The 26,537-nt window shown below is 48.2% G+C and overlaps 1 protein-coding gene across 1 annotated transcript in view; it reads left to right on the top strand.

The window, feature by feature from the left end:
- Nucleotides 1–26,537, top strand: part of TENM4 (teneurin transmembrane protein 4) — a 2,883,939-nt gene that overhangs the window by 2,769,423 nt on the left and 87,979 nt on the right. The window contains 2 exon segments of the mRNA XM_053900128.1: nucleotides 5,158–5,304; nucleotides 17,872–18,088. Of these exon segments, the coding sequence (XP_053756103.1) occupies nucleotides 5,158–5,304; nucleotides 17,872–18,088 (364 nt within the window).

Here is a 26,537-nt window from a genome sequence, read left to right as displayed (position 1 = left end):
GAATTCTGGGGGCCACTTATCAATGAGACCCCCCAATCTAGGCAGCACCTTGTAGACCAACATTGTGAACTTCAGCAGAAGCATAGGAGAAAGCCACTACAGGTTTTTAAAAGCAGGATAATGACGTGATGACACTTGTGATTTGGAAGGATCCATCTGGCCATATTGAGGAAAAAGAACTGAGGGGGAATCTTTGGGGGCAAACAGAACAGACCGATTAGGAGACTATTGCCATCATCCAGGTGGGAGATGATGATGACCTTATCTAGGGAAGTGACTGTGGGGACGAAAAAGGACAAGAGGACCAGAAAGAGAACCAGAAAGAAACGGGACGTTTTAATACATGATAGGGATATTACATAGCCCCTTTGCCGCATAACTAAAAACCACCTTCAAGGATTCTGAAAGTCTTCTTGTCATACCTGATGCTAGCTTCAAGGGGGACTTCTTCATCGGCTTCAGCAGAAGGGCTGAAGATAAAGTGGTCCCTTGTCATTTAAAGGGCATCTTTTCTTTTGAAAAGCTTAGCCCTTCTCTAAACCTTAAAATTACATTATTTTGGCTCTAGCAAATGCCTGATGTGAGTCCTTCCAGAGGGGATTGTTAATGTCAGTTGGGTTCCCTGAATTATTGATGAGTTTCAGAGCTGGTGGAATTAATGAGCGTTAGTGGTGGGTAAGGAGGCATATTGCTTTAAGAAAGTCAGCATGTCACCCCGGAGGAGGCTTCCTCATGCTGGCTAATGGGGGTGTGATTACTCCAGAAGCAAACTGCTGACTGAGAGCAAAACTCATTTAACCCCCAGGTACTCAAAGTCCCTCTGAAACCCTGAGACTGATAGGACAGTGCAGACCCTGAGGGTAGAACTTGGTGCATTTGAAGAAACTAACTGTATTTAAAGCATTCCTGTGATTTCACGTGTAGAGCTGACCCTCCCCGAGAACACCTGCCCCTCCAAGGCAGTCTCCAAGCAGCGCCGAACTTGTGCGCTAAGCATCGTGTGCGAAGAGGAGCTCACTAGAGCAGGGGTTCCCAAAGAGGGGTTTTGGAATGGAATGGTTCACGTTATTATAAGTGGTTATGGGGGGAAATGTTCTGAGGTCAAACTGGAGAATGTTCTGAAAAATAAGCAAGTTTCTTTATTGTAAGACTTCTCAGAGCCTTTAATATATTAATATTCCGTGTGACTTTATAGAATAGGAACTAGGATAAAATAGTTTCCAAATTTGACCACAGAAGCTTGTTTTTGAGGACCTCATAGTACTAGCATTGTACAAAATTCACTTTGAGAAGTATCGTTTGAGATTACGAGACCCATTTTAAATCCTTCCTGGAACAAAGTAAGGTATAGGTAAATAGAATATAACATAATTGAGGGCAGAGGATGATACATTGAATCTCTCTATGCCCCAGAATTAACACACACCTGCCTGGCATCCAGTGGGTGCTGAGAAAAGTTTGTTTAAATTGAGAACAATATCATCAAAATTGAAGTTGCTTTGACCCTCTCTATTGGGTCAGCTGCACCAGAAGGACCTAACACGTCATCTCATCTGAACCTTCATTTTATAGATAAGAAAATTGAAGCCAACAGAGGAAGAGTAACTTTCCAAAGATCCCACAAGTTAGGCAGCAGGTACCAGAACCTAGGTCTCCTGTCTTCCTCATTGATTCATTTCAACAAATACCCATCAAGTATGTGCTACGTGCAAGGCAAGGGAATAGGTCCAAAGTTGCCTTATGGTGGTTATAGTCCAATGGAGGGAATAAGCATTAATTGCAAAATGAATACTTTACGTATACTTGGGACGCTGGCTTCCAGGGAGGACAGAGCACCAGGAAAGCATGAAGTGGTGGGCCTGCCAGGCTGGGACTCGTGGCCTTGAACCCATCTCACTGCTTCCCAGGGAGATGCATGTTGACTCCCATGACCACATTGCTGGCCTTGTCTCAACTCTCTTTGGCAAGATTCGTATTTATGAGGACCATAGCTCTTGACCCAAAACTGAGACAGTGGGGACTGGCAAAGGATTATTTCTGGTTTGTGAATTTCTTAGTGAAGTTATTACAATGTTAAAGCTAATCAATTCAATAATAATAATAATTGCAGCTCTCATTTATTGAATGCCTGCTTATGTTACCCATAACTGTGCCAAATAATTGACATACATTATCTATCTCATTAGCCTTCTCACCAACTCTTTGAATTAGGCCTTACCTCCATTTTACAGATGAGAATACTGAGGCCTAGAGAGTTAAATAATTTGCCAGTCATCACATGGGTAGTAAGTAAAAAGGTAGTATGGGGATTTGTACTGAAGGCTGCCCAGTCCCAAAGTCCACACCATGTTACAGCAAATGGTTTTAATTTAAAATTTAGGATCAAATGGTGTGACATCGTAACTGCCTTAGAAAGCCAGGATCCGAAAAAACAAAAAGTTATTTTAAAATAGTATGTGTGAAGTGTCTAGCAGAGCGGTTAGCCATGGTAGACCCTGAGCAGACGGCAACTGTCATCGTATTACCATCCTGAAGCCTCTAAACCAGGCGTTGGCAAACTACAGCACACAGGCCAAATCTGGCCCATCACCTGTTTTCGCCAGTAACATTCTATCAGAACACAGCCGTTCATTTATAAGTTATATCTGGCTGCTTTCCAGCTACAATAGCAGGTTTGATTAATTGCAACAGAGACCATGTGGCTCCCGAGCCTAAAATATTTCTTATCTGAACCTTTACGGAAAAAGTTGTCTGACTCTGATCTAGACAAGTGCCTCAGGTTTCTGTGTTGCCTTTCTATGAGCCCTGTGTACGATTATGGGTACAACTTATGATACCGTGTGCCCTTTACTCAAAATAGAAGGTGAAAAAGGTCAGTGTAAGACTCAGATACTGTGTTCAAGCTGTATGTCAGACTCCGTGCTTCATGCATACACTATCTTATTTAATCCCATGAACAGCCCCATTTTATAAGTAGGCTGAGGCTCAAAGAAATTAAACAAGATGCTTGGGTCCTAAAAGCCACCGAGTGACGGACCCAGACTGATAGGGCTTCCAGGTTCGTGCTCTCGCACAAGGGGTGTTCTTTGCATCTCACAGGAGGCTACATCTTGGAGCAAGAGAAAGCGGTCCACTACCATTCTTAACAATTGGACTCTACTTCCTTCCTCCAAGACTGATTTCGAATACAAATGAGGCTCAGTTGAAAGGCAATCCCAGCTGGATGGATAAACATTTAAATGGGACTGACTGGGGAAAGAGGGAGTCTGTAATGGTTTTGGCCAGGAAGGGCGGCCGGTCAGGTCAGGATGGCTGGGTAATCACCTGCATGCACAGCACTGCTCCTGCGCCTTTACGACTGCTTTCTCGATCACTTTTGGGGTGACCATGCTGGTGGCTTCCCACCTTTCCCAACAGGCTTCTGCTGTGCAGAGACCACAGCACTGCTTCTAAACTTCTGGAAGGATCCTGCTAGGCTTGGAGTGCATGGTCGAGAAATGTTCCTTCCTTTGAATGACAAACACCGTGGCCAGATTGATTGGTTGCTGTTTGAATATCTCAAATACAAAGGAACGTGCTCCTTTCTTTTACTTTGCAATAAAAGGCAACTACCAAAGGTCCTTGAAACACTAAAGTTTTATATTCTAATTGATGGTTCACTCAGTGAGTCCGTACCTTGGCCTACGTCTTTTACTGAACAGCTACATTCACATTTGTCCCATTTAAGAATAATGGGCCAATTTTCAGTTACTCCCTGGCAAAATTCAGTCGGTAGCCATATTCGTAGCAGTCTGCTGCTCATAATAATGAATTAAGCTTTATAGATGACTTTCGCATCCATACCTTTCCCTGAGACCGAGCAGGGGTAGAGAGAAAACGCAGAAGGCATGCCAGCGAAAGCTGTTTTTTGATAGCTGCTCTGAGAAAGGAGCTAGCGGATGTTAAAATGAGGACTTGAATGAAAACCAAGTGGCAAAATAGAAGCTGAAGTGAACCATGTAACTTAGCAGATTCTCAGACACAGATTCCTGAGCCCCAAACTCAGAAGGGTTTCAAAAGGTGGTAATAAAAAGCCTGTAAATCTACCTGACAAGTAATAATAACTCCCCACCTTATTTGTTGGGCAAAGCAGAACCGAGGCAGAGTCTAAACATTGCCTGACCCTTCTTGATGAAATCACCCGAGGTTCTCCCAGACAGATGGTCACTCCTGTATCAGGTTCCCACCATATTTTGTACATCTCCCCGAGGGCACGTAGCAGTGAAATATTTTGCTTATACAAATCTGTCTCCTTTGATAGGCTGCATGCTCCTCAAGAATAAGAACTAGGTCTTATTCATCTCTATACCTCCAGGGCTGGCCCAGAGAAGGTGCTTAATAAATGACAGACAGGCACACAGATGTACAGATGAACTACATTAGGGAAGGGCAGCTTGCCTGTACCTGCATTTGCAAACACAGACGGCCCTAGTTAGTCTGTCTTCATGGCAGTCTACGGGGCTTTTATGCATGCCGAACCCTCTTCTTAGGGGCTATAGATAAGATGGGAAGAAAGAGACCTAAGGACTCTTCCTCAAAGCAAAGACAGCTTAGGAGAAAACAGGACAAAATAAATGAAAAGCCTAGGGTCCAATACGATTGATCCAGTAACCAGTGCTGGAAAAAGCATAGCCCTTTTAGAATGAGACCCAGCAGTGCTGAGGGAACCTGAGGAGTATACTGGGGGGATGATCACTTCATTCCAAACAGCCCCCCAGAAACAGGAAAGATACACAGGAGTGAACATGGAGCAAGGATCCGGCAAAAGTTTCCACCACTCACATTCTGACAGGCTCACATCCACTGACCCACCCTTGGGAATCCTGATCACTTTTGAAAGGGAGGATTTCAGATGCCGAGGCGTGACGTTCAGACCTACCCCCAGCACTTTCCAACTTCCTAACCGTGCGGCCCTAGCAAGTCCTTTCACCTCTGCGTCTCAGTGGCCCTCTCAGCAAAGTGGCAGTTCCTAGCGATCCATCTTCCCCGGGTGCCAGGGGCATCGATATGCGGAAGGATGTGAGAGCATTTTCCAAGCAGGCAGGAAGAGCGTGAGTGTGTGTGACTGCAGGTGGCTGCGGACGATCAGACCTCGATTCTGCGTGCTTTGCCTTGCAGAGGGTTGCCCTGGGTTGTGCAATGGCAATGGCAGATGTACCTTGGACCTCAACGGGTGGCACTGTGTCTGCCAGCTGGGCTGGAGAGGAGCGGGCTGTGACACATCCATGGAAACCGCCTGTGGTGACAGCAAAGACAACGATGGAGGTAAGGCTCCGGCACCCAGGGGCCCCATGCAGCTCCAGTGGGGGGTCGGGGTGGGGCCACAGGGTGGCGGGTGGGCATTATCGAGGCCACAGACCCCTGGCATACCAGCTGTCCAGTCAAGGAGGCCTGCAGGGCAGGCAGAAAACTGCACATGTGGTCTAAGGAATAAGTACATATCTCCACTTGTTCCATCTTAATTAATTTAAATGAACTAATGTAAATAAAATTAATTGCCATCTGACAGCAAGTGCAGGGGAGAAGGCATATGGAAGAAAGAATTTTCTAGCAACTCAATAGCGGGATGATTTACCTGGCAAAGTCATGAAGTCCCCCTCACTGGAAATGGACAAGAAGAGGCCATCCAGTTTTGTGTTACAAAAAGTGGCAGAAAGGACGCCTCTCCAGGGGAGGGAGCTTGAGTTCCCTTCGGCTGACACCCCTTCTCCCCTCATTCTGGTAATACCCTCACTGAGCCACCTTGCCCCACATCCTGTGTTCCCGTGGGTTTATAATAGAGTTGGTCTTAGTTAATAGGTTTTTTTCCCAAGTGCTGCACAGTCAAGCCCCTAAAGAGGAGTGGCCTAGTCTTGTGGAACATTTCTTAGCTGAGACAGAAGAGACCAGGGTTCCAATCCCCATTTGTCTTTGACCTCTGTGTATCCCTAAGCAGGTTACTTGATGTCTCTGGGCCTCACACTCCCTATTTATAAAATAAGGCAGTTGGATCATGAGGACCATTCCAGTCCTTAAATTAGTCTAGAATTAGCCTTTGTCTTTCTGTTGTGTTACCTTGGATAAATATAATCACGATGTGCCCTACTTTCTCTCCTGGAAGATAGGTTGATTCTTCCTAATTCTCCTAATCTCAGGGGGTTAGTAGGAGAGATTAAAAACAGAGAAATAAAAAAAAAAAAAAGAAAGAAACAGTCGACCCTTTCTTTCTAACGATGACCTAACAGCTGGCCTAATCCAAATGTGTTTTTGCATTTATACTAAGGGACTTTCTAATGTACAGCACGGATTAGGAAATCAGCAGGCCAGAAACTCAGCATCCCAACCTCTGGGAATTTTCTACTTAGTGTGATTCTACAATCTCAGAGCACCATACAGATTAAAAGGCCATGCGGGGGTTTGTTGTGATTATTCTGGTTCATTTGCTTTCAGTTGGCTACAGCAGTTTGGAAAGGGCTATTTCAGACCACTGGTCTTTGTCTGAACCAGTTTGCAGTCCATCTCCCTGCTGCCTGCATCCAGGAGGTGGTCAGGCCTATGCGCCAGTCAGGGCCTTGTGGAATAGTTGTCAACAAGGAGCTCATAGGATTGGGCCTTGGCAGATAAGCAGAGACAGCAGGTTCAAGTTCTCCTCTTGAGAACTTGCAGGGTCAAAATGTCCCTTAATCAATCTGAAACTTAGGGAGTCCATTAATTCCTGTGTTCCGTAAATATCCAGAGTTCCTCTTGTGGGGCCAGGTCCCAGGCCAGGCACAGAGATGACAGAGTCCTGTCCCTGTGCTCCAGGAATTCAGATGGGGGAGAAAAGTCCAAGGTGAAGTGCTAGTGGACAGTGGGATACTGTTACAGAGTCCTCTATTGGTCGGTGTGGGAGCAGAGAAACATTCACCTGGAAGGTGTTTCCTGGAAAGGAAGGGGCTTCCTGTTCAGAGAAATCGTCCTGGGCAAAGGCAGAGCAAAGCACTGAAGGGCACCAAGCATCCTTGTCTTCAGGCAAGAAGAAGTGCGATAATATTTGCTCTTCATAGGAAAGAGATGTCAGCCTAAATTATCTGCATCACTCCCCAGCCTTCCTTTACTTTGCCTGTAGACACAATTCCAATGGCCAACAATAACTTCACGTAGTTAGAAGAGAAGGGGACAGGAGCTGCACCATGAAGTCATTCCCCTGTCAGGAATGCAGGGTCTTGGCCAAAGCCCTCAAACAGCTGTTGAGCATCTGGGCAGCAAAGGAACCGTGTGTCCTTGACAAATGTGGGGAGAGGGCACACATACAAGAATAGGTTATAAAACAAGGTTCGTCTATTGCCTCACATGAAGCACAACCCTTGTGTATCCTGTTTACCATCCTTCAGCCTGCCCTCCCAGGGCTAAAACTCGCCAGTGTTTGCATGGGGCAGGGACACACGAGAGCCCAAAGCCCCACAGCTTCGGTGGGAGAAAGAGCTTGCCATCATAGGAAACAGGATTGATCCAGACCCCAGAGGAATGTAGCCTCCTCCAGGCACTCTGAGAGATAAACCAGCAGGGACTAGAAAAGAACAACCAGAAAATCCTCAAGTACAGGGATTAGACCTCTTGCATTTATGGAGCATGTTACAGACTGGGACGAGCTTTTACATACCTCTTAACAAAGCCATATGGTAGCATCGTAACTTGAGTTCATTCACGTACTCAACCAACATTAAATGAATGTCTACTATGCATCAGGCCCTGTCCTGCATCCTGGAGTTTCAGAGACAAATAAGACATGGTCCCTGCCCTTATGAAGTTCACGGTCTGGAGGGAGAGATAAGCAGCCTGCAATTGCATTGCAGTAAGATAATTGCTGTGGTGAAGGAGTATCCACTCTTTCAACTGATATTATCACTTGCCTGAGCACCCTACTGGGAACTGTGATATGCTTCCTGTCCTGTGAGGCCTCCAGTCTAGCCAGGAAGACATTCATGGGTCATCATGGTTGGGAAGACAGCTAGCCTGGGAGACCAGATTGTTAAGCAAGCTTGGTTTTGGGTTCTCAACTGTAAAATGAGGAAATGTCTTACCCAGGGTCCTCTCAGCTTGGTGGGCTCTCCGCCCATTGGGGGAGCTAAGGAGATGGTGCATGAGGTCCCTGCTTTGCAGGGCAGCACAGAGGAAACAGCCACGGGGAGTAGACTGTCCCCTAGTACTGGAGGGGGCAAGTCTATCCTCACTGGCCTATTACCCTCAGTCTTGGCCAAACGGGAGCAGTTTTGGTGGAGGGAGGAATGGGGCAGGCTATACAAGGCATCACAGAGCAAGCCATATTTAGCCCTGGGCTGTTTTCAGTTCTGTCAAGCACACATTTGCTGGGCTCCTACTGTCTCCAGGACACCATGCTCCTTTCTGAGGGGATAGAAAGAACCAGTGAACGTGGCCCAGTCTTTCTCCCTTAGGAAGCCCACAGTCATTTGGAAGAAATTGCTATCCTAACAACCCAATCTAGTGGAGACAGAATGGAATACATGCCTTTCTTTCAGCCACGATGTGGAACGCAGCATAATTCCAGATAAATAAGGCAGGGTGGCAGGGAAAGCGTTAGAGTCTAGCTGAGTGTTGTTCTCGGCTGATGTGACACGGGGGCTCGGAGAAGGAAATGGCAGAGTTTAATGTCGAGGAACAGGACTGGAGGAGACACTGCAGCTCCCTCCTCCTCCTCCCTGCGTGTTGCGGAGGGGGTGTTCCATCACACAGGAAGTGAGTCACATGGCCTGTGCTAGGGCCCAAGACTCTTGGGCCATTCCACGTGGCCTCGTAACCCTACAGTACTTCTGCCTTCTAGCAATTCATCCTCTTCCTAGAAATGCAGTGCGAGCGCTTACTCAAATTTAAATAGGCTACTACAGTTCCCAAAGCCGAAGAGGGGCTGAGAATGATAATCTGTATGCCATTTTACAGTTTGCAGAGCAATTATGCATCCACCCAGTAACTCTCGAGGTGTGTGGTGTTATTATCCCCTTACTATTTCTGTATAATGAGGAAACTGGGGCTTAGTGAGGGGAAGTATTTGCCCGAGTCACACAGCTGATGGGTGGCAGAAACGGTCATAGTCTGAGAGGTCTGGCCACGCTGTCTCTTCAGTGTGTCCAGACTTCAGACTCATGGTTCCATGGTAAACCCAACTGCAGCTCTTCAAGTTATCTGAGAACTTCTGGTTTCTCTTCTTTCCCAATTTGCTAGGCTTAAGGCAGTCCTTTCTAAATTAAACTTGAATTTCAAGCTTCATGAAGAATGCTGTTGAGGTATTTTTAAACTATGAGACAAAAAAAAAAAAAGAAAAAAAAGTTCACAGTATGGCTGAGTTGGGTTTAGCGTTATTAGGTTGTTTTTGTTTCCATGTGTGGTCATGGTGTGTAAAACCAGAAAACAGATCCTGAATGTGACACAGTGACTCCCAGTGCGCTGATCCTCTGTTGGGGCTACCTTCACCCTTAACCTGCCTGCAAGATGTCACCAGAACACTGGTTGGTAAGATGGCCGAGCAAAGCCAGCAGGCAGAGGCCCAGGCCTAACACTCCCTGTGAACTCCTCTGTGTGCCCCACCTAACAAGAGGTGCCTTCTTCATAAAGTACCAGCTATGAAACCCTTCAGGAAGTGCTGTTGCATGCATCCTCTCGTCCCTCTCATAGTGACCCTCTGATGGCGGGGCCGGGGGGGTGGGGGTTGCTCATTTCATGTCCATTTCAGGGATGGTGAACTGTGGCCCTAAGGTGCCAAGTGACTGTAAAATGAGACTGGTAATTAATGCCTGCCTTACAGGGTCACTGTGAGGATTGTAAATGTTGTATTCAAAGCGGCTGAAAGGCAGGGGCACCTGGGTGGCTCACTTGGTTGAGCATCAGACTCTTGATTTCGGCTCAGGTTGTGATCTCAAGGTCATGAGATGGAGAGCCCCTCGTAGGGCTCTGTGCTCAGTTGGAAGCCTGCTTGAGATTCTCTCTCCCTTTCCCTGTGCCCCTCCCTTACTAGCATGCACGAGAGCGCACAAACTCCCTCCCTCTCTCTCTTTCTCTCCCTCTCTCTCCTTCTCAAAAAAAAACTAAAAAAAAAAAAAAAAAAATCCCGAAGTGCCTGAGAGGCAACACAGCACAGTGATTAAAAGTGCAGGATTGGGGCGGGGTGGGGGAGGGGGGAGGCAGGCACCTGGGTGGCTCAGTGGTTATGAGTCTGACTCTTGGTTATGATGTCACCGTCGTGAGTTCGAGCCCTGCATCAGGCTCCGTGCTGTCAGTATAGAGCCTGCTTGGGATTCTCTCTCTCTCCCTCTGTGCCCCTTCCCCACTTGATCTGTCTCGCAAACAAATAAACTTTAAAAAGAATTTTTTTTAAAAGTACAGGGTCTGTGCCCAGATGTTCTGGATTCAAACCCTGGCATGCTTGCTGCATTGCCCCTGTGTGGGCTCCTCGGCCTCTCTAAGCCTCAGTCCCTCACCTGCAAATATCACTTCTCATTCTCCTGTGCCTTTCCATCTGTAAGCTCAGAAGCATGGTATTTATTATAAAATAAATATATAGCCATCTATAAATAATTATTTTTAAAAATGGAAATGATGCTGTCTATGAAATTTTACACTCTACTTATTTTACTTACAATTATAATGCTTCTCCATATAATAATGTATTTCGAAACTTTTTCATCTGTTGATTAAAATGTGTATTCCAAACTGTCACATGCTCATTGCTAGAAAGAAAATAATTCAAGTGTTCAAAAAGGAAAGTACTGGCCATAATATAGGGAGCATCCCCTCAGTTCCAGGCACTGTACTGGATGCTCTGTGGACGTGATGTCTAGCCCTTCGCAACAAACCTGCAAGACAGACATTTCCATGCAGGGAAACTGAGGCTCAGTGAGCTGAAGCTATTTGCCCAGTGTCACACAGTGACAGCAGGAGAGCTAGGTTTAGAGTGGAATGGGTGTTTAAAAAAGAAGAAGCCAGAATATAAAATCCACTGGATTCTAAAACAACCAGACCCTTTGGATGAAGGATTTGTAAGCAGCTTCAAGGTGTGATAAGCCCTTCAGGTACTGTGGGCCCCATGAAAAGGATCATGGATTGCAATACAGATCACTGATAGATGCCACCTGGAAGGAGAAGTTTCAGGAAAACAGAGAACAAAGCTCTTTGCCCTCCTTCCTCCTCCCCATTTCCCATTGCTAGAATGGAGAGCTCACATAAGGCCATAGCATTTGGAAACCCTTCAGACTATCTCTAAACCACATTTCTTGTGATAAGAGACAAGAGAGAAATTGACCTTTAAAAATCTTGTGTTCCAAGGGGCAGATAGAGATTTTGCAAGCCTTTTCAAAGAAGGCACAGAATTTATTATAGCAAATGACAAAACCTTCTTCCAGATGTGTACAGAGAGGGAGGCATATTCCACCCCCCACGCCCAGGGCCTCCCTGGAAGCCGCTGTGCGGCCAGACTACAGACAACCGCAAGATGAGGCTGGCTGCTGGGTTGTGGAGCTGGGGCAGGAGTTAAGTCCACAGAGAGATAGAGGGACTTGTTATACAGGGTCCACGAGTGTAAGGAACGTGCAAACAACTGTGATGAAAACAGTTTGCTAGTTCGTGGATTTCCCGGACCCACTCTCAGCTCTGTTCTCCTTTTGGCTTGTTCACGTCCACCCCTCTAGTCCTAGTTTAAGCATTCTGTCTTCCAGGAAATATGCCAGCCCTCAGCCCAAGCTGGGTTCCCACCTCCAGGCTTCCCTAGCCCCATCTCGACCTTCTTTCCCAGTGCTCTTTGGTCCCTGGCTGACCCAGAACACCAACTCCTGCAGAGGCATGACCGTTTTCTCCCTGTTTGTCCAGTGCCTGGTGCAGGGCCTGCCCCCATGCCTCCTTTCTAAGGAGAGGAATGAACTCCTACTGGGGGGACTGGCTTCCACCACACCCATGGCCCTCAATGGGCCTGCCAACGTGATTGAGCTGTTTGATTCGGAGTCCTCATATAATCATTCATTCGTTTGTTCATTCATTCAACAAATGTGATGCTCACTGTGTGCAAGGCTCTGTGCTATGCATTTGGGATAGAGAAGTAAACAAGTCAGTTCCCGCCCTCTGTGGAAGGACCAGAATGTCCAAAGCATGGATAAAGATGTAGACTATAGGATAGTGGCGAACAGCTGGATTTGGAGAAAGATAAGAAACCCAATTCCCAGCTCTGCCACACCTCACCAGCAGTAGGACCCTGAGTAACTCATTTAACCTGAGCCCCACGGTCCTCCCTGGTAAAGAGAAGAAGGCTAGCTGAGCCACCAACTTCAAAAGGACCCTCAGGCACACCTTTCACTTTCTGTGGAAGTTTCTGTAGGCCAGCCACCAGGGGAGATGGGCCTGCTGCATAGAAAGGCCAGGAGGTGGCTGTCCTGCAGGTTAGACCCCAGAGGCTGCCCCATCTACCCTCTGTCTAACCGAGGAGGACACCGACATCAGATGGGGGGATGAGTCACCCAAGGGCCCACCACTCACTGGCAGCAGTTAAGATCACAAAATGAGCAGAAAGCCGCTGCCGCTCAGGATGGTGACTGATGGCAGAGGACTTCACCCAGCCCTGGGCTGCAGCACATGTCTGCGGAGGGGACTCCAGGGACCAGCCACAGGCGTGGGGAGGACACTAGAACCTCAGCGAATGACTCACTTACTCTTTACAACCCAGGAAACCTTCAGCAATCCTGAGGGACTGATACAGCTTATTATCCTGGTTCCATATGAATAAATGACATTTCAGACCTAGGAAGGGAAGTGCCAGAGGTCTCACCCCAGAAAGTGACAGAGCCAGGGAAGGAACTGGCTCTTTGGGACTGGTTTATTTTTTCTCTCCTGTTCCCTACTCCCCAGTTCTCAAGGTCACTTGACACCCACCAGCAGGGGACGCACTGCGGAGGGGGCTGGAGGAAACAGCGTAGCCCTCATCCTCAAGTGGGTAGCACTTAGATGGAAATATTGGCAAAAGGCAGCGAGCGCTCAGTGGACCATGCAGCATTTTAGCCCTGGAGGGCTTCAAGTTCAAGGTCACATGTACTTGCACTGCTTTAGGATGTTCATTTAGTACACCCAGAGACCTGCATTTTTTTTTCCTGGTTTTTTCCTCCCTCCCTCCCTCCCTCCCTCTTTTATATCTTTCTTTTTAATCTCTAGTCTGACTTTTTTCTGGATACTTCCTTCCCTCTTTCCTTTGCCCTCTAGTCCCTCCGGAGGCATTGCTGCCCTCCAATCTCCAGGAGCCCAAATGGCGTCTAACATTTCCTTTTGCCCCCTTTACTTTCACCGTGTACGCAGAGAGAAGAGGGAAAAAAGATATTTCTGGAGAAAAAAATGTTCTTTCCCAAAAGGTAATATTTAGAGTTCAAGAGGGTTTTACTGAAACTTTTAAGGAAACAGAAAAATACTATTTTTCTGGTTTTTTTTTTTCTGTTTGCCATAAGGAGGGTCTCTCGGTGGGAATAGCATACAAATGAAACATGGACATTATATAAGCCAGCCAACTTCTGTATAATATACAATTAAGTAAACTATGAAGTCCTTGGAAAATGTAAATGTTTCCAAACTAGCCAAACCGGAGAATCATGAAAACTATACATTGATGTGTTTCTAGTCTACCCCCAAATTTACTTTTCTGTCCCCAAAACATGCTTTTTCCTCTTAACATAACTCTTCTAAAATCTGTCATCTATGCCTAAGAAAACAAAAGTGTGGAAGAGTCTATCTCCCTCCGGGGTAGCCACATGCACTGTATCAGGCTGCCATATGCTGTGTTTGAAGATGGGGGCGGGGTGGGGGGGTGCCTGATTGGCTCAGTCAGTTAAAGGTCCAATTCTGGATTTTAGCTCAGGTTATGATCTCATGGTTCTGTTCGTGGGGTTGAGCCCAGTGTTGGGGCTCCATATGGGCCTACTTGGGATTCTCTCTCCCTCTCTCTCTCTCCCCTCCTCTGTTCACACACACACATGCTGTCTCTTGCTCTCTCTCTCACTCTCAAATAAACTTAAAAAAAGAAAATAGAGAGGTTTGCACGAAAGCTCACCTTGTAAACTGAGCCTTTGATAAGAATTTTGTGGGCCCCAGTCATTTTTGAAATAGGTGCTTCATTTAACAAGATGATCGTCTCTATTAGCAAAGGTTTAGGCCACATTTACTGCTCTGCAAATATTTGCTAAGTGAATAGTTGGGAAGGCGTCGGCAGACAGAACTCTTGGCCTGGCGTCTGTCCATCCTGTGAAGCATACAGTGAGCAATTGCACAGTCCCAGGTCCCTCACGAGAGCCCTGTTTGTGTGCCGTGGCTCCGTTTCAGAGAAGCCCGATCTTCAAGTCCCCTGGGTCTCTGCTTCCCTAACTTGAAGGTGCGTCTCTTAGGTCATCTTTGTCTCCTCAGTTCTTCACAGCCAGGCTGCAGCCAGAAAGGGCTGCCCTGAAGTGTGCGATGGAGTGGGGACCCAGGACAGGCCTGTTACGGGGCTAGCCGTCCAAGGAAGCACCCAGCCAAGGAGCTAACAGTGACTCTTACTTAGCAAGCATGTCCTTAGGTTCTGGTCGTCATGCTAAGTGCTCCACACCCATGATCTCACCCACTCCCCTCAGTGTCCGTGAGGTAGGTCTGACTGTGCCTCTTACACACGGGCCCAGCTGAAGCTCGGGGCCCTTGCTGAGACTTTCATTTCCAGCAGAATGGCCACCTGGATCATCGCAAAGACCCTCTGATCACGAGAAACAACAATTTGTTTTTAAAAGGGAAAGGAAAAAGGAGTATGGGGATGCCAGAAGCAAGGATGAAGCGGGAAGCTAGTGCAGGAGGCACAGGGCTACTGGAAGGAGCTCGATGTCTGGGGAAGGAGACAGAGAAAATCAAAATTGCAGAGCAAGGGTTGGGAGGCGAGTGCTGTGACCGGAGGTCGCCCTGGGAGCCCGAAGGGCACGGAAGAGTGCCATTTCAGCAAGACTCGTAAATTCATGTTTTCCACTTACGAAAAAATAGTTCCCAAAAGTTTCAACCTTTCATACTTAGAAAGAACTGGGCTCGGATTCCAAGACAGCTTCTCTGACCACATGACCTTGACCAACTTACTCTAGTACTTTGAGCCTCCGATTCCTTCTCTGTAAAATGAGCGTGATGGTGACAACAGTGGCTACTTCACAGAGCTGGAGAGATTCGAGGACATGTCCTTTGAAAGCATTCATTGCCAAGCATTTAGCACAACGTCCATGATGATCATCGTTGAATATAATATAAATAATAAGAATAGTAATTCCTGGCTAACCTTCCCCCAGGACTAGAGAACAGAAAGCAGTTCTTCCAGGGCGCCACAGAGCAGAGTGTTTATAAAGAGGTAAAAGACTGGCTTCCAGGGTCTGCTCTCTCCGGTAAACAAGAGCAGGCAATAGCTAATAAAATTTCAAATTAGCCATGACTTTTCACAGCCCTTCAATTGTGCTGGCTGATTTAATGGTCAGCGTCCCTGCTCGCTGGGATTGAATAATGGAGCATTTCTGCAGAGTTATGGATGCAGCAGCTGAATCTGTCATGCTAACATCAATAGCAGAATGCAAATAACCCTCAACTTGGGCTGTAATTATGTGTTTAAGCGATGTCTGACAGGGCCAGCGTGGGAATGTGTGATGGAGGAGATGCAAGAGAAGACAGGTGCTTTGCGAGGCAGTTAGCGGGTGTATCTGGGAGCTGGGACAGGAGCCACAAGTTAGGACCCAGGACAGCGCTGGGGTGAGGGGAGCCCTTTCCTCCACATCTCAGGATGAATCTGGCAGGTGAGCAAAGAACAAATGGCCTTTCGCTTTGATGAGCCGTGTCGTAGACTCAGGGACAGCAAGGGGAACAAGCCCTTAGTAAGCACTTACTGTTTATGGGGTACTCTGCTAGATTTGGGGACATATACTATGTTTTCTATTTATGTAACAAACACTTATGTGGCACTTTTACAATCCCCTTATGAGACATGTGCGAAATAGAGGCCAGAGAGTTTAAGTAACATGCCCAAGGCCACACAGTGGTAAGTTTCAGAGCCAAGATTTGGCCCCAGACAGTCTGGGCCCTGAAATCCAGGCACTTTGCAGTGTGGTGCCCTCAAGGAAGTTATAAAGTCTTGGATACCATGCAAAAGTGGGTGAGAAAGACAAGGGATTTTTGTCCCTAATTGACTAAGGGGGAAAACTGGATTTCAGGCAGGTCAGGGAGCTTGCCCGAGGCCGCAATACCTCTGAGGCTGGGAAGGGGGCCTAGGGGTGCCGCGTGGGGCACCAAATCTGGCCAGTGCAAATGCAGTGCTCTGCTGGGCAGCACCTCTGTCGTAAACCCAGGGAGACAGAAGCGAGGGAGGTATGTCAGTGATGAGGAGACTGGGGCTCGGAGAGTAAGTGCAGGAATTCATCCAGGGGCGTTCTTAGCCACAGTTCTGGGACTTGAACTTCAGCCTTGGCCTCATGATCCATCCACCATACCGCACTGTTTAATTGGATTGAATGAAGCGGGTGGTTTCCTGGCTTTTATGGACACTGTCATTTGGTCTCATCCCCTGCTTCATTTGTTAATCCATTCCATTCTCTTTGGTTTATTTATTTAACAGCCATGTTTGAATACTTGTACTAAGTGCTGGGGACACAACAGAGATAACCAGAGCAGGATCTGTGTCCCCATGGCGGTGGGGAAGCTTGCCCAAAGTCACACAGCTAATAAAGCAAGAGAGGCAGAATTTGAACCCAGAGGAATGCAAGTCCTTAGACTGTTTTCTGCCCACAAAGCACACAGACTGTCACCCTGGGCTTTCCCTGTCCCCCACTTGGTGCAGTGTCCTCTAATCCCTGAGTTTGTTATTCTTTGTAAGCTACGCTGTTGGGTGCCTGTAAAAGCACATATGTGACCAAAAATCTGTGATCTGATTGGATTTCTTTCTTTGTACTTTGGGAAGCTGGAAGCCGTAATACAATTTCCAGTCCTGAAGAAATTCGTCCATGTGGCAAAGACATTCCCTGCTAGTAGCCCCTCGGTCAGAGACCTGAAGCCAACAGGCAAATGCAGGGACTCCCTCCCGCAGAAAGCAGAGCTGGGTCTCCCTGTATTTACATGGCAGCCGGCAGAGATGCAGGGAATCACAGCGCCTCTTCCTCACCCGCAAAGCTAGTTAGTTTAAGCAAATACCTCTTAAATACCTCTCAAAACCATCCGCTTATCTCCACCTCCACTGTTCACTGCTCTGGTCTCAGCACCCACTACCTTTGCTCTGTGCAACCTCAGAGATGCCCTCGCCACTATGGAACCCCCAGCTTCCGCTCTAGGCCAACTGCAGTCCCGTCTCCCTGTTACAGGGACGGTTCTTTCAGAGATGCAGATCAGATGATGTCACCCCTGCTTTAAACCTTCCAGTAGCTCCCACCGTCCACCGGGGGTGAAATGCAAACTGCCTGAGCCGGTCCGAGTCCCCGGCGCCCCTGCTCGGCCAGCATCAACGGCCCCCTTCCTGTGCTCGCCCCTCACCTTCTGAGCTGAGGGTAGCAGCTCAGACGTTCAGTATGTTCTCTCACCTCTGGGCCCTCATGTAATTCCTTCAAATTTAAAGAAACAACAACAAAGAAACGCATGTCACGCTGTACTCTTGCTTGTCGTCTCTCCTGTTAGGCTAGTGGGAGCAGATCTGAAGTGCCTGGATCCCCTTGGTCCCCAGCAAAGGCCTTGGCTTATGTCAGGCACTTAAAGTTTTCCAGCAAGTGGCAAATAGAGAAGCACGTGAAGGCACTGTGGACAAACGTGGCTGGTGGGACGTAGCACTATCAAGTTCATGCTCTGTCTCCCCTGCAGATGGCTTGATGGACTGCATGGACCCCGACTGCTGCCTCCAGCCCCTCTGTCACGTCAACCCGCTGTGCCTGGGCTCCCCCGACCCTCTGGACATCATCCAGGAGACACAGGCCCCCGTGTCCCAGCAGAACCTGCACTCCTTCTACGACCGCATCAGGTTCCTCGTGGGCAGGGACAGCACACACATCATTCCGGGAGAGAACCCCTTTGACGGAGGGTGAGTCCGCTGGGCCTCAGATCCAGCCATGACTGTCTGCGGGAGAACTGAATCGCCTCGAGGGCCATGTTTGGGGTGGGTGGGAGGTGGGAGGAAGCCAGAAGGGTTCTTGATGGAATGTCAGGGGAAGCAGAGAAGCAGCCTCAGGTACCCACATTTAGAAAACTGCTATCCCAGGCATTTGGAATTTTAATGAGCAAAGTTTTGTTGTTCCCGCTGGGTGATAGATGGAGGGAGTGAGAAATCAAAGGTCCAAAGGGAATCTTGGATCAATACTCTCTTTGCAGTCAGCTATTACTGATTCTGCAGGCTCCAGACGAGCGGAAACCCTTTAACGCTGTTCAGCCTCAGAGCTGCCGTCCAGAAGGCTGTGGGGGTGGGGGCGCCCCCACTGGCATCTCAGGCCATCTGCCCATGCATTCCTTCACAGGTGTTCAGTTGTGTCCCCTACTGGACAGTTTTTTGCTGCAGTCCACTCTGTGCCAGATCCCGTGCTGGAATCACAGAGGTGAATAGAGCACAGTCCCTGTTCATTGGTCGCTTACAGTCCACTAAGGGGATGAAAAGAGCCCCAGTGTGATAGGCCAGAAAGAAATGTGCCCCCAGGGTACTCTGGGAACACAGAGGAGATACTCCTGGGTGGGGGGAAACCACGACTTAAGAACTGAGTCTTAAAGATGAGAAATGGTTCTCTTGGCCAGGGAAGGAAGGGTGTTTCAGGGAGAGGGAACAGCTGTGCAGAGACCAGGGGCCTGAAAAGGCACAGGAGCCAGCATAAGATAGCTCTCTGTTCTCTGCTCCCCAGACCAGCGTCTGTGAATGAGACATAGTATCCAAGAAGGAGCTACTTATAATAATTTCTTTTGACCATCTTCCAATATAGGGACATCTCTTTCTCTAGGAGTCAGCACAGTTCAATTCAGCAGTTACATAGTGTGTCCCTTCTATGTCCGTGACTTCCATGCCAGAGAGTTCCAGCCCTGCAGGGACAATGGGCTGTAATGAAGGGTAGGAAGGTTGAAGACCATCCTCAAGTTCTGTTTCAAGGGGGAGATCAGCAGTTGGGGTGCCTGGCTAGCTCAGTTGGTTCGGCATCCGACTCTTGATTTCAGCTCAGGTCAAGACCTCATAGTTTGTGAGTTTGAGCCGAATTGGGCTCTGTGCTAACAGTGTGCCTCCTTGAGATTTTCTCTCTCTCTCCCTCTCTCTCTCTGCCCCTCCTCTGCTCTCTATCTCTCTTTCTCAAAATAAATAAATAAACTTTGAAAAATTAATAATGAAAGGGGAAATCAGCAGGACTTAGTCATCAGTTGCGCCTGAGGAATGCAGGAAAAAGAAGTCACTTACTCAGAGGCCTCAGGAGATAGATGGTGGTGCCTTCTCCAGGCTGGGGACCTGAGAGCAGCAGGAAGGTTAGGAGCAAGGTGATGACCTCCATCCTGAGCACGCTAAGGGCAAGGAAGGGACACACCTCAGTAGGACCCCCAAGGCACGTTCATAGTTCATAAGCAGTTCTGGAGCTCACACGGACGTTAGAGTTATCGATCTGGGAGCCAGCAACAAGCAGGAGTCGAGACCAGGAGCGCACAGCAGTCTGCTCCAGGAGAATGTGTAAGGGGAGAAGAGCAGGGACTAAGAAGGAATGAGGGGAAGCCACCCTGGGAGGTGGCGGTATCATCCCCAGAGTGTAACTGGGAACGCAAGGAGAAGGCCTCTCTACTGGGACGGGAAGGAGCCCTGGCTCTGGGCTTCACGCCACAGGCCCAGGGGGTCAGCGGTGGGGGTGGGGTCCAGGGCATGGCCTCCCACTGCCCCAGCCCCCTCCCAACAAGGACAGGATGGGGAAGGTGAGGTGGGGGGAAACACTCCGAGCCAGCGGAAGAGGCATCACAGGAGTGGGTAAAAGCATTCAAAGTGTAACCTTGTTAGAGATGAAAATGCTTTTGCTATTCCAACAAGTCTGTCATCTTACCCACAGAATATTGAGAGCCTCAGAGGTCAGATAACCTTCCCAAATTCACAGGCTGGTCAAGTGACAGAGCCAGGAGCTGAGCTAGAGAGAGGAGAAACCTACTCATTGATCTTGATCAGAAACGCTGCTTTTGTCCCTGGGTAGGAAGCTTCCCGCTCTTTTATTCAGTTGCGTGACTTTGTCTGTGTGCTTGTGGGCCTTCCCGTGGCAAGCGTTCTTTTAATCAACCAGAGATTTGAAGATTATTCCTACCAAGGGGAATAGTCCTTGCTCAGCCTTTCACCCATTATGGGATCTGATTAGGACTGTGGCCGCTTGGCTGCCCGTGGCTGTTGTGCCTAAGGAGTGCCCTGACCATACCATCCTGGTTGGTGCCAGCAGGGACCATGTCCCCTGCATGTCTTCTGGTGATGCACCAAGCCTGCTGCTTACGTGCCACAGATCACGGCGGGACCCACACGGGGATTTCAGGATGTTGCCCTGGCGGGTCTGACCTGCCTGAAGGTGCCTGTCAAGCAGGGAGCTTGAGAAATCTGTACCGGGAGAAATGGACCTCGAGCATGAGGGAAGAGTATAGGCCTCGGAGTCAGACCAGTTCGTGTTTCACACCCTGGCTCTGCCACCGCTGGATCCGTGGCTCTGGGCAAGTGACTTAATAAAACGAATATGTGAACGTCTCCCAACCCTCTAAAGTGAGTCCTCCAGGAAGGGAACACATCTCACTCATTTTAGCGCTCAGTAGATGCTCAAAACAAATACGTATACTTACTGCCTTGAACAATGAAGGAATGGAAGAAGGGAAGGAGAGAGGGAGAGATGGACGGAGGAAGGATGGGAGGATACATTATCTATTTTCCTTAATTTGGGACTGAGGATTCAGAGTCCAGGGAGGTTAAATCATCTGCTAAAAATCATATTACAGATGAGCAGCAGAGGCAGGAGAAGTCGGCTCCCAGATCATTGTTTATGGATCTGTCACCTTCAGTTAAACTACAGATGCTTTGAAGGCAGAGACCATTCATCTCTCCAAACCTGTCATACTTAGGGCAGGGCCTGGAATATGGGATTCACTCTACAAATGAATGGGTAAATAGAAGCTTCTAAATGTTACTGTGAAAATTCCTTTTAGCTAATATTTGCCACATCGTTATGTCTGTGCTCCTTGCTGGTCTAGATTCACAAGGAGCAGCTATCTATCACTATGGAGTATCTCCAGACAGATTTTTATGTAAAACAAGCCCAAGCTGGAAACATGAGGCATCAGATGCTTTTCTCGTTGGACTGCCCACAGGGTATTCCGTTTTCTTGGTCTGGGCCAGCAATGTAGTGCTCATGTGCATAGTTGGGATAAAGTGAAACCTGATACTAAGTTTGGGTTGTTGCTTACTTTCCTTCCCCTCGTGTGAAGGAAGGCAGCTTGATAGAAAGTGCTAGAAAGTGCCCAGAGTTTGAATCGTGGCTTTCCCTCCCACCAGCTCTGTGTGGCCTTAGAGGAAACAATGTAACCTCTGTGCATGGGCCTCCGATTATAAGTTGGCAATAACAGTGACTATTTCGTGAATGCCATTGAAAGGGTTAACTGAAATAAAGCATCTGGCACAGAACTTGGTACTTAGGAGGTTAGTAAATGGTAGCTTTATGGCGGTGGCATGGCCTAGTGAAAGAAACACAAGCTTTGGAATCAGACAACTGGATTTAAAGTCTGTTACATCCACTTTCTAGCTGTGTGACCTTGGGAAAATTCCTTAACCTCTCTGAGCTTCAGTTTCCTCATCCGTAAGAGCCGGGTAATAATGTCTACAGAGTTGCCAGGAAAATTAAATGAATGAAAAAAAAAAAAAAAACACACAAAAACAAAGTACATACAGTTGTAACCTGATACCACACAAAAAACGCCTGCTAATTCGAAGATGATGACGGTGGTGGTGGTGATGGTGTAAAAAAGAGCTTCCCGCTCCACTTTTTTAACTGGAAGTACAGCTTGATAGTGACCTGCCCTCTAGGGACGTCCAGCAGGCACCGAGAGAGGAGCGAGGTGTTGAATCCTTATTTGAGGAAGGGAAAAGGCAGCCTTGTGCCAGCCTGCTGTCAGCTGGGGTCCTTGTCAGGGAGGAATCCAGTGGCACTTCTCCAGAGAGGGGGGTTTCTGATGGGCAGGCGGCCCCGACCTGGTGGCTGTGTGCAACAGTAACAAGGCCTGGGCCTGACAGAAAACCCCACACTCTCCTGCACCCCGTATGCTGTGGCACAGCTTGTACAGTCCGCGTGCGAGTCCGTGGACCAGGCTTCACGATGCAGGCTGTCACCCAGAGACCCGGCAGCATCGCTGAGCCCAGCAATGACAGGCAATCCCAGAGATGCTGCTCCTGCAGGCTGCAGCCTCCCAGCCCGGAGGCTCCTGACCCGGGGCCGAGTTAAGAGCAGGAGGTTCTCCAGAGCCACGGCTGACACGTGCGGGTTCCTTTATGTTTCTGTGCGGCACCCCTGCTGGCGTCAGAGGCCCTGGGGCAGGGGGGGGCCCTCAGGGGAGGATGAACAGCAGCACTTTGGCAAGCGAGGGCCCCAGCCAAGCAGAGTAGGCGCTCAGCTGGGCTGGACTCCTTGGAGGAGAGAGCACAGAGCTTGACTCAGAACTGCAGCAGAAGGACCGCCAGGAGGACTTGGAGTAAGGAAGGCCTCCTGTGGCTCTTCCGTGTCCCCAGGGCAGGTGTTTTACACGGGTTTCATGAATACAGTAGCTCTACCTGACGTTCTGCCTCTGTCGTCCTCAACTCCACGTAAGCGATAGAGATGTGAACGGCTTCAGCTGATCAAATGCGGGTCTAAAGTAGGAGGGGACAGAGCAGACAGGAGAACTGCCATCACCAGATTAGATGGCTTGAAGACCTACTTTCTTTCCCAGCCTGGAGGCCCACACCCTATCTGCTCAGTGGAGGCCCTCACCTGGAGTCACGGGGAAAATACAGTGTAGGGTGCCCTCTGCGTGGGAAGGAAGGGGCCATTCAGGTCTGTAGGTGGAAGATGGATCCCCAACTGACCGTCCATACAGGGAGGGCAGGTAACAGGACCCAGAGTGTGGAGCTTGGAGCCAGACGGTTGGAAAAAGGAGGGAAGCATGAGACGTTTCTTCCTCAGAGAACACTCAAGGCAGCTCTGTCTGTATGACACGACTTTCGATGCATCTCCTCTTGGGAAGGACAGGCTGGACATAGGGCAGACAGATCCCTTCAGCAAATAGTTGTGGATTGCCAATGCTGGACAGGTTAGCAGATTATAGGAAGAGGTTCTGACAAAAAAGAATCACCCCTGAGTTTCTTGAATATCAGTTCACAGTGTGTTTGAGGACACTGTATTGATGAGAGAAACGTGATGTTGTCAAGCCTTTCTGGGCCCCTCTAAGTCTAATAAGTTATCAGCTCACTCAGGTGAGGAAGCTGGGTAGGGGCAGTTGCCACGAAAATCAGCTGATGGGACACACTGAGCCCAAAGAGAAAAGACTTGAGGAGTCAGGGGACTCAGAAAAAGGAGGGATGGGTGATAAGGTCATTTATCACAAAGGAGGCACAGGATCATGTGCTACGGAGAGGGTCAGACCCTATGGAGAGGGGACACGGGGCAGGCCTAGAGGGGAACAGAGGTGCCACACAACACAAGCTCTGCTTGGTAAATACTGCTCTGCGCAAGGCCTGCAAGAAAAAGATTCGCATCTATGCCCTCTTACCTTGAGAGCACGTCATGTGTCCCATACTGTGTTTGTTGAACCCCTGGTGCCAAGCACAGAGGTTGGCCCAGACTAAACCACACAGATCGCAGAATGAATCAGCCAATCAGCCAGTGCTGAGTGACTGAAGAGAAGTAGAGACAGAGCATCCCACGAGTTCAAAAGCATGGCCATCACTCCCGCTGCACACCTCAGGGCTGCGTCTGGAAATGAATGAACAAACCAGCAGGTGAACTAATGAATGAAGCTTCTGGCACGACGTGGCCTTTAGCCTGAAACAAAGATTTTAGTGAGGATGGTTGGCCATTAAAACATTATTTATCCCACTTCAGCTCGCAACAACCCATTAGTGCATCATGAAATCAATGTAGCGAGTCGAAACTATTTTTTTAAAAAAAGTAAATTTAGACGGAAATGGGGTACAGTGAAATGGAAAATATTAGTCCAACACCGTGACGAGGATATGTATTGCACGAAACGTGGTTGTCCGTATGTATGCACGTGCGCGCTCCTGAATAAACTGCATTGCTTAGTGTTGGCTTCAGTTGAACAGGACTTAAAAATGCATTCTAGACTGAGGAACCAGCATGACTTTCTGGGATAATCAGAGAATTGAGAGAATTTTACTGTGGCTGGAGCATAATGATGGTGATACTGTTTTCTAAATCCAAAGTCAAGAGACGTTCTCTAACCTTTGAAATCAAGATGGTCTTAGGAAGTCTGGGGTATATGATCCTGGTGTATAGAGGGGGCGTGTGGCAGAAGGAAGAACATAGGGGACTGTGCAGCGAGACAGATACAGAACTGAGAAAGGTCAGCCCCTCACCTGTTCACTAGCCAGAACAGAGTTTTTCATCTCAGGACCTAAAACTGGCAATAAAGAGAAGTGAGATAACCTTGATGCCATGTAAGTCTTCAGAATTTCCTTCAGATCCTTTATAAAGACAGAAAGTTTCAGGGCACCTGGGTGGCTCAGTTGGTTAAGCATCCAACTCTGATTTCCGCTCAGGTCATGATCTCACAGTTTATGAGTTCGAGCCCCACACTGGGCTCTGTGCTGACGGTGCAAAACCTGCGTGGGATTTTCTCTCTCCCTCTCTGTCTGTCCCTCCCCAGCTCATGCTTGCTCTCTCACTCTCTCTCTCTCCTTCAAAATAAATAAACATTTAAAAAGAGAAAAAGACACAAAGTTCCCAGGAATTTTGAAAGCCAGGGTTTCCAAGGGGGGAAAAAAAATAACAGGAGGGAAAAAAGATCATGTCTGCACCATAATCTTTTCTCAGCGCACTGCAGACATAAAGTGACACGCAACGATCAGTGGCAGAGCAGTTACAGAAAAGCACTTACGTGCCACCCCACCCGCATCCCCCAGCCCCAGGCCTTCGACAGCCCTCAGCCAGCCCTCAGAGAGGCTGAGCAGTAGAGACCATCTAATGGAGCTCAAATAAACACCAGCTTCCTGACAGCTGGCTTCTGAGTGAATTTATTATTGAATTATACTCCTGCGTTTCAGAACAAGCTGAGCTGACAGACTACCCCATCAGTTTAAGGAGAGGGGGGCAGGGAGAAAGACAATGATGAATTACCCTGACGGAAGATGGAAGAAGGGAAGGATCCTGCTTCCTCCAAAATGCCAGCCATTATATATTATTCATGTTGGTTTTTAAAAAATCCCTCCCCACATTGAAATGAATGTTTATGATGATAAAGCAACTAGGTGAATTTAATTCAGGATGCAGGCAGCAACTTCTCACATCATCCTGATGAGCAGCTAACAACTCCTCCTCTGCCACTTGATCATCCCTTTATTGATTTCAAAACCGAATTACAATCTCTGTTTGCTTGGTAGCTTGAGCCGGCTCCTAGCTGTCCATCACAGGAGGCATTAGCAGAGGATGCTGTGCTTAAGGGAGAACCACTCGGGGTCTTTGGGGGGAGGGACTGCATTCAAGTCCTCGGGCAAATGAGAGCAAACGACCTTGGGCGAGCAAGGCTCCATTTCCTCATCTGTAATGTGGGGCTACCAATTCCCACCCCGCAGGTTGTTTGGAAGATTAAATGAGTTAAAACACCTGAAAGCCTGATGGCTGGCATGTAGCACACATTCAGTAATGACACCTAACGTTTACCAAGAATGTTCTGTGTGTCAGCATTGTTGGAAATGGTTTGTACATTTCCTAAGTAGTATCACCTTTACATCTCCCCCCAAACCAGATGACATAGGGACTTCATCAGCCTTCTTTTACAGATGGGAAACGGAGGCACAGAGAATTGAGTGACCTAGCCAAAGACACAGGGCTCGTAAGTGGCAGGGCCAGCAGGAAGCCAAGCCGAATGCCTCTGGAGCCTATGTGCCGAGCCTCCGTTCCCTGCCTGGTCCTTTATATTGCCATCTCGGCATCTTCAGTTCAGAAATCTGTACAGCATGATTCTACTACAACTCTACAACCCCGGCTTGCCCTGACTTTCTATCTAATACTGTACAGCATGATGTAAAGAGGATGTGCAAGAAGTCTGTGTGCTTCAGAGCACCAGCCTCAGAGGCAGGTAGCCTGGGCTTGCATCCCGGCCCCACCCTTTGCTAGCTGTTATGACCTTGAACAAGCCTCACTCTATGCCTCACTTTCTCCATCTGTCATATGAGGATAATAACCCATACCTCATGGGGATGTCTGAGGATTAAATGAGATGTAAAACACTTATGTGTCAGGGCAGTACACATTCAATAAGTGTTAGTGGCCCTTGTCCACTAATAG

The sequence above is a fragment of the Panthera pardus genome, unplaced genomic scaffold, assembly GCF_024362965.1.
Source record: "Panthera pardus isolate Hobbes unplaced genomic scaffold, ASM2436296v1 HiC_scaffold_12, whole genome shotgun sequence".
Taxonomy (NCBI): Eukaryota; Metazoa; Chordata; class Mammalia; order Carnivora; family Felidae; genus Panthera; species Panthera pardus.
Note: the sequence above shows the minus strand (reverse complement) of the source record. Positions and strands in the feature narration are given on the sequence as shown.